The 8,554-nt window shown below is 39.2% G+C and overlaps 1 protein-coding gene across 1 annotated transcript; it reads right to left on the bottom strand.

Annotated features, from left to right (window-relative positions):
• Positions 1 to 5,524: 5,524 nt before the first annotated feature.
• On the bottom strand, positions 5,525 to 7,277 carry CCL20 (C-C motif chemokine ligand 20). Its single transcript, XM_074912733.1, has 4 exons — positions 7,196 to 7,277; positions 6,828 to 6,942; positions 5,976 to 6,053; positions 5,525 to 5,679 (listed from the first exon to the last, which is right to left on the bottom strand). The coding sequence occupies exons 1-4, from the start codon at positions 7,275 to 7,277 to the stop codon at positions 5,652 to 5,654; spliced, it is 303 nt and encodes a 100-aa protein (XP_074768834.1). The 3' UTR covers positions 5,525 to 5,651.
• Positions 7,278 to 8,554: the final 1,277 nt, after the last annotated feature.

The following is an 8,554-nucleotide window of genomic DNA, read 5'->3' as shown; positions in this document are numbered from 1 at the left end:
TTTGACTTTGTGCTCTGTTTTGTACATTTTGGTGCATGCCTTCACTAATCATGGTACCCCAAATGCACTATCTCTGTGTTTCTTGTTTCTGAGGTTGCTTTATCCTGTAGCTATTTATTAAATGGCTTCTATGGTTCAGGCTTTCTCATCAGGGACCCCAAGTGCTGTGCCCATTTCCAGAAGCTGGTTTGTCTCTCTCTCCCTCATTCTTACCACAAGCATGTCTTACCAAGTGAGGTATTCTTCACAGGCTGCGAAACCCCCAACTAATAAAAAAAGAGTACCTGAATCTTATTACAACTATCTATGTGTCTCTTCTCATTCACTGTGGCACAGAAAACAGCCATCCTTGATGGCTTAGCCTTGAGCAAGCTAAATCTTCTCTGAAGCTTGTGGGCCATTACATCCATCTCCAGCAGTGAAGTAGTGAAGGAGAATAAAACCCTATAAACCAAATGGAAAGAATATACACATCTTCAGTCTCAGCTAGAACAGCAATTTTTAATACTAAAAAAGTGGCTCAAGATCATAATTGCTGATAAGTGAAAGTAGCGTTCACTGCAGGACACATGGCAATAGTCTTCGCTTTAAATTTCTGTACTATGGCTGCTACTCAAAAACATGAGTCAAATATCAAAACATTTTATAACTGGCTTAGGTGTGAAAACATGTTGAGAAGTTTTTCTTCACCTTTTGCTTTTCAAGGCTTTTTCCAGAATTTTGAGGGCTAGAAAAAAGAGTCACTGTGAAGCTTAGATAAATCAAGATACTCCAGGATGTGGAGTATTGTGAAAACCTGGTACACTGGAATGCATTGCATCCAAAGGTCATACAAACAGATTTAACCAAGAGGTTAAGTCTGCAAATTAATACATGTATGAATTAATTATATATTTAATGAACTTTAGTGATTGCATCTCAGATGATCCTTGGACACCTCTCCAGTAACAAGAATATTAACAATTGGGAAGGAAGCAAATTTAACAGAACCTGAGATACAGACTTTATATCCACAGAATAAATACCCTTACAAAGTCAACTCCCACTTACAAAAGTCACCTCTTCTGGGAGTCAGGTAGCTCTTTCTCCTTGGATTTTAATATCCCTCTGCTGGCACTGTTAGTCTAGGAAAATCTGCCATGTGCAATCCCTCTTTTCCTTGCTTTTGTATGTGCAGCTGTGTGGCCACAATGGTAGATAAAATCCCTGCAGTGTAGGACAGACATTGTGTTTCCAGTACAATTCCATATATAGACACTATATAGAGCATATCTGTTTTTTCAGGGGATCTCAACCCAGACTATTGATTGTCTCCTCAATACAAAGAGAGTGTAAAAATAATAGAGTTTTCAATTTCAAGTTAGAGAGTAGAAAAACTTCAGGAACACAGAAATGTAGATGAAGATTCTTAAAAATAAAATTGTTACCTTATTTTGGGGTTATAACTGAAGTCACATAACCAAAACTATAGAAATGCTATTGTAAACTTAATAATAACAATTAACAATAGTATTTTAGTCTCTACTTCTCCTGTGAAACATTTTCTTCTTAAGCATACAGTATTCCAAATTTCACCTGATGTTTTTACATTAAATATGTATTTAGGATTGCATAACCTTTGAATAATGCTATAAATTCAAGGAAGCTAAAGGACTATTAAACAAGTGCCTGGTTTTATTTACATAGTAACTACCTGAGCAATACACTATGCTTAATATATTAATAGCAGCCACAGCACCATATCTATTGTATATCATATTTCAATATTCTAATGCCAGCAATTCTTGGTGAGCTTTGACTGAAAGTTATCTGCAGCTGATAACGCAGAAGGAACAAACACAGCGATTTAAAAACTTTTAACAGCGACACCGGACAGTTAAGGCTAACACCGCCCAGAATAGAGCAACCACAAGATCATAGGAACACCGATCATAGTTTTCCATTTACGTACAGTCATATTATAGTAGCTTAGTAAACTTAGCATACACAATGCACTGGTTTTAGTCGAAAGACTTAAAACTTCTTTTATGATTCATATTTTAGTAAAGGATGTTGCCTGTAGCCTGGTGTTTGGAATAGGACTGCCAGGACATAACACAGCTGAGTCAGCATACAGAAGGCTTGTTACAATTGATCATCTGTATAGTTTTGATTTTTTTCCAGCTGGGTGTATGCCATTAAAATCAAGTGACAGTGTCATAAGCTTAAAGCCTTTCTTGGTTCACAAATTCCCTGATTCATTTCTCAACAAAATTACAGCTGATGATGCATTCCAGTTCATCAGGAGTGAAGTTGAGTTACATGTGGGTTTATTGATATTGGTAATTGAAAATAACTGACCGATTATCAACACCCCTATGAAAGACCCAAAAGTGTCATTGCCACTAAGGACACCCAGTAATGCTTGTTGTTCAGATATACTTGAAAGCAGGCATACTACAGGCTAAGGGCCCTTACCCATTTGTCTCTTGGATTTGCACATGCTTTACAATCCCATTTTGTGTGGAAGGTGGAAAAAACAAGAGGAACAAAAAGCAGTCTTCAACTGATAGCTAGGAGCTACCATCAACTGAACAGTAATGCAACAAGTAACTTGTTTGCACTTGCCCAGCAGATGGACCGTGGCAGGTTTTCTATTTTAACATCAAAATTAAATCAGCAGCAGGTTTGCTATTCCTTACAAAAATCACTGTCCATAAGTTATTTTATTGCTTTGGGCTGGAGTGGGAGGAAAAAAATATTTTAAAATTATTAAATCTAATTATGATTCCATATATGCAGAGAAAGTGTTCTGTCAAAGAACCCAAGCTAATGAAATGCTGAGATGTTCTGACTGGGAATGGTATGAGATTGCTTTAAGGAAAAAAAAAAAAAAAAAGGAATTCAAAAAGAAGAAAAAAAATTAAAAAACCCACAACAAAACAAACAAACAGAAAACACACAGAAAGAATATGCACAAATAGGATTTAATAATAATACATGAGCAGGCACAGGAACCACTAAGGACTGGTCTCAATACAGTGAGAGCAGGAGACTTTGGAACTGAAGTATGAAGTTGTGCTGAGACTTTGAAGAGAAAACTCTCACACTCATTATCCAAATTATATCCAACCTATAATAAAAAGCTTCATTGGCATTTTGCAAGAAAAAATTACTTGATTTTTTAAAAATTATATCAGTTGAAGGGAAAAAATCTCCAAATGACCATCTAATACTGCATCTCAGATTAGTCAACAGAATTGCGCATACTGAACTAGAAGCTGAGGGCCAAAGATAGAGAGGGAAAAGAAATTTACCTACACAAATGTAGAACAGCCCCATCACAGTAATCAGGATTCAGGTTTTCCTAGAAATGATCATGAATTTCAGAGCTGTCAGAACTTTTAACTGGCCACTTAAGGTTACTTACAAAAATGTGCCTCTGATCTGATGACTTTGGAGATACAGGACTCACTTTTGATACCTATTTGTATCCTCGGGAATGCATAGAGGGACATGCTATTTTTACATGGAATTTCCTACCAGTAACATAACAACGTTATTAATCTATGTTATTGAGCATAGAAACCAATTTTCAAATTTTTTTTTTTTTTTTTTTTAACTCCAGTGAGGTTGGTTATTAAAAAATACTCAACTAGAATAAAAGGAACTAAAAAAACTCCCACGAGTCATAGCTCTGTGGATGTGGGGGTTTGTGGTGATGGAGCCATGGCTGACAAGAAGAAGGACGAGTTACAGAAGCAACACAAAACTTTTAACAGGCCTGACCTGGGAGTACAAAGAGCCACCCACAGAATTTCACCCATTGGTCTTCACTTTCTTATTTTGCTCCCCTGCTTTAAATTTGCTAGTTTGGACTATAGGCTTTTCTGCACCAAGTTCATATACAGCTCTGGTTCCTGACATCTTCACCAAAGCCTACCTATTCCCAAGGTAGTCTTGACTAACCTTACCTTCTGATGCTTCAAACACAAATTCATCCATTGTGTCTGTACCATTTTGTTAGTACCTGATTTAGCTTGAGAGCTCTTTGAGCCCAAACAGACGCCTGCACTAGTGGTAGCAGATATGAGACGGAGCACTGCAGTTTTGCCTGGAAGTTAGGGGAATCCACAGGAAACATGTTGGGTAATCATTCCTCCCAATTCTTACATGATATCCTTAATATGAGGGACATGGAATCCACCTGCTGGAAAAGAAAGCAAATTAATCTTGCTTCTTCAGAGCTTCACCCACAGAGAACTGTCAGTTCCCAGATTTGCAGATTAAGTTCTAGCAAGTTTTGAAACCAGAAAAGAACAGCCTTACAGTCATGAATACCATTTTTAAAACCAAACACCTCTCAGCTCCTCTCTCAAGGACACCAAAGATGGTTTATATTTAATTCAAATTTAAATTAATGCTTCTATCTCTGTGACTAAAAGGTACCAAATGTCAAGGTGTAGATTTATCTACAAGACTCAGGTGCTGACAATGAGAGGACTACACCTACACAGCCTACTTGGTCACATCCCTGGAGTCCATTTGGACCATGTAATAGTACATAAAAAGCTGAGCAGCCTTCCCTGTTCAACCTGCACCCACGTTCTACCTACTCTATGAAGTCTCATTACTTTTATCAGGCATCATTTGTACTGCAGTACTGTCTGCAGGCCTCCATCAAGAGATGATCCTGCATCAGAAAAACTTCATTATGCTAGAAGTCATAAGATACTACAGGAAATGCCTAAAGAGAAGGAAAACACTACAAATTTCTCCTCTAAGCTAGCCCTTAGTTGAGAGTTGAGAGCAGACTGTGTTACCACAATCATAATCCCTTTCAGTGGACGAGCTAGAAGCTTGCCCTGTAACAATATGTGTAATGTTTCTCCTGAATAAATAGAAAAACTAGTAAGGGAAATTCTTTCAAGTCTGAATAAGAAGTTGAGCTAAGAACAGGTCTTCATGTTACGCAAAAGCTTCATATATAGCAGCTGTCTGGGGAAGAAGGAATTCTATCCTAGAGAGGTCATAGCTACCCATAGGGCAAACAAAGTGAGCGAGGTGGAAAGTGTCTTTAGCAGGTGTGAATACACTTTGTAATTGTTTCAGCTGGAGGCTTATAAGCAGAGGAAATAATTTCAAGAGGAAGGCACCTGTTTCAATTAAGAAACATATCACACAGAGAGTGCAGATTTAAACATTTATTTTTTTAAACTCCAATTTCCATTTTTTCCACAAGCAGACTTTGTTTAACAATAGTTCAAGAAGTATTATAATGCTAACTACAGTTAAAAGAAAACATTTTGGTACAAGATAGTGCCAAGGAAATAACAGAATAAACAATAAATAACCCGCTTTACACATGCTGAACAAAACAAAAATAACTTGCAATAAGCAATAAAATTTATATTCTGTACAACAGCTTAAGGTAGTCCTTACTAAATAGTACTCATGTCATATTAGTAAAAACAGAAACTTTAACAAAATGCTTAATTCAAGCAAAACAGCGATGCAATATGAATCAAGTCAAGAAGTTCAACGGTTCCAAAGAAGCCAGAGGTTGTGGTGAGTAAGCACACAACAGTGTACAAGACAACAATCTCAACCGAGAGGTTAAACCTAGTGGTTCTTCAGCCACGTCTGTGTTTAGTTCCCTGCTGGAAACCGTATCACATGGACATCTTCTTGAGCTTATGGCTGGTAAAACAATAAGAGAATACACATCAGTAATGCCCTCAGCCACAGGTCAATTGTAGGTTTCTCTCTCCAGGGTATAGCACCTCCTGAGAGAATAGCTCAGGTAGAAAAAGGGACATGTGACATGACTGTCCCTGAGATGGCTCAAAAAGGAGTAGCCACGTCTGACAGGAAATAGAAAGACAAATATGTTCAGCCTTGTCATCAGAAGTGACATTCAGGAGATGTAAGAAATGGGCTTTCATACATGCTTTGTTTTCATGAATGTAGTAGTATTTAGATTTTTAGATTCCTACCTCAGGAAAAGAAGATGCTTCTTGACCCAGCCTTCCTTAGGATTTACACAGGCATTCAGTCCACTGTAGGTGTGGAAACTGTAAAAGAAATAATTATAAAGAGATCAGTAAATCATTAGAAATCCCTGCTAGTAAATAATGTGAAGATTCATTTGGTCAAAAACATGTCATAGTTACTCAGTCTAGTAAACAATAACAACTGCTTTTGTAAGTGCCAGTTAGATATGGGATGCTCCACAACCCTTCCAATACCATTTGAGCAAAAATAAACACCTAATGGAATTTAAATGGAATAGCTGCTTCAGTCTCAGGAATCGTTTTTTGCACCATAAAGTTGTGTTCAATTTATTAGAACGATTGAGACAAGAACTTTGCTGGATGCCAGAAATAAAGGAGAGACAAAGGAGAATAGTTACTGTCAAGCTAAAGTGACAGATCAACATTTAGGAGGGCTAAAACCTTGTGGAAAAAAAAAAAAAAATCTGATTTCTGTGAATTAAGAAAACTCTTGTCACTTATGTACCAGCAGGTTTTGGCAAGGCAACATGCCGTGTTGGCTAGAGCAACTCTCAGCTGGAGACGAAGCATATCTTTGTTTGCACAGCCGATTCCTAAACAGTCAGATTTATTATTTACATTGTACAGCAGTCCTATGTGTTAGTGGTCCCTATCAACTAGAGGTTGTGTATTTTGTTTACAGGTATTATATACAATTTATTCAGGTCATTTAACATTTTGGAAAAGGAAGAATAAGCATGCTTATAATGTTCAAGTCATTGCTTCTGCCCAAACAGACATCCTAAGGTTAATACATGTCAGAAAAAACAGAGGATCTTCTGAAAAGTAACTTACATGATCGCATGGATATCGCAGACTTCACTGGAGAGCTGTTCAGTATAACCCTTCAGGGCCCATCGAGGCAGACGCACTTTGGTGTAAGACAGGCAGCAATCCTGGTTGCTTTGTGCTGGAATGAAGGAAAACAACAAAGTAAATAAAGCCCATTTGGCCCATGCTGCCATGCTGCCTAGGATACTCGCTGTTCAGCCCCCTGACTATCCAGCTCCCCATCAACAGGAGGATTAGGCAGCATTCCTTGCTTCCCTTCCACCTCACCCTGGTCCTGCTGCCAGCTGTGAGCGTGCATACCCGGCGTGGCTGGCACACCGCAGAGCAGCACCCAGAACCGCTGCCTGGGCCCAACACCCGAGCTCACTCACCTTCCGAGCTGCCGCACAGGAGCAGCCCCAGGAGCCCCAGCAGGGAAACCAGGACCAAGCTCTTGCTGCTAAAGCCAGCCATTTCCACTCCACACAGCAGCTGTGCTCCAGTGAGTGCTCGGCTGCTGCCTGCTTGTCCTGCCAGCCCTGCCGCACCTCCACCTGCTTATAAAGGGGTGGCAGGAGCCGCGGGAATTCAGACGCGGGCGGGTTCCACTGTCATCAGCGGGTTTTCCCACGGCAAATTCCATCGTGCCCGATTTGGCCCCAGCACACCTTCCTGGTGCTATAACTGGAGATAACAGCGTGCTGGGGAATTTTAAAAAAAATTTTTTTTTTTTTTAAAGTAGGTTAGAAGATTCAGCCAAAAAGAAAAGGAAATAAAAGACTGTGAGGTAATGGTTCTGTGGGTGAAGCATGTGTGTTTTTAGGGGTAGAAGTGTGGGTTGTGAAATGAAGAAAGTCAAATGTAGGTAACTCTCGGTTACCTACAGAAACTGCTGTGCTCTAGTTTAATAAACCCAGCTTGGGGGAGAGAGAGGTGGGCCTAACCCAGACATTCATTTTAGTATGGCATGCTCACAGGAGTTGGGTAACTATCTGCAATGATACCAAAGCACTACATTGGTATTTACTGGTTGGCCAACACAGTAACATCAGGCTTTCCAGATTACTGCTTTCTGAGTTTGAGACTGTAGTATCAGTGGGGACATGTGAGCAACATTGAGTATTCATGGAGATAGGTTTCTTTAGAGTTTCTTTTACCATCTATTTACTACCATCACTTTCTGTCAGTTTGTTAAACAGCTGAACTATTTAATCTGAAACAGTTAACTTAGCAGCAACTTGAAATGGGATCTGTATTTTCTACTAAATCTGTACCATCCAGAATGCATCAATGCTGCTTCATAAGCAATAGCTATAGCTTTTTACTATAGCTTTTTACTTTTCCACGCTAAACTGTACCTGAGTATTGCGACTCCTGAACATTCAACATATAGTCTTAAACTGCTTTGCATAGCTCGAGAGAAACCGCCAGAGAGATGCTCTGTCATCTCTGCAAGTACACTGTTTGATCTGCTGCTGAAGACTGTTACTTCTCAATGCCATTTAGTGATCTGTGTGAAATGAATGTGGTGGCTGCAGCCCATGTCCTTGTTAGCTGGTGTACGCAGGAGCTGCTACCAGCTCCAGGTGGTTATAGAGTAACCTGAGCTTTAAGTAGCTTCTCTTAAGGTAAAGCTCAGGGACACAGTCATAGTCAGTTCATAATTACATACCTTCTACTCTTCACAGACCTCTCACAAAGGGTGCCTATTATTTCTTCCTAGAAATGTAAAAAAATTGAACTTTAGAACA

This window comes from Athene noctua, chromosome 8 (assembly GCF_965140245.1).
Source record: "Athene noctua chromosome 8, bAthNoc1.hap1.1, whole genome shotgun sequence".
NCBI lineage: Eukaryota > Metazoa > Chordata > Aves > Strigiformes > Strigidae > Athene > Athene noctua.
The sequence above is the reverse complement of the archived record's forward strand: the minus strand, read 5'-3'. Positions and strand labels throughout refer to the sequence as shown.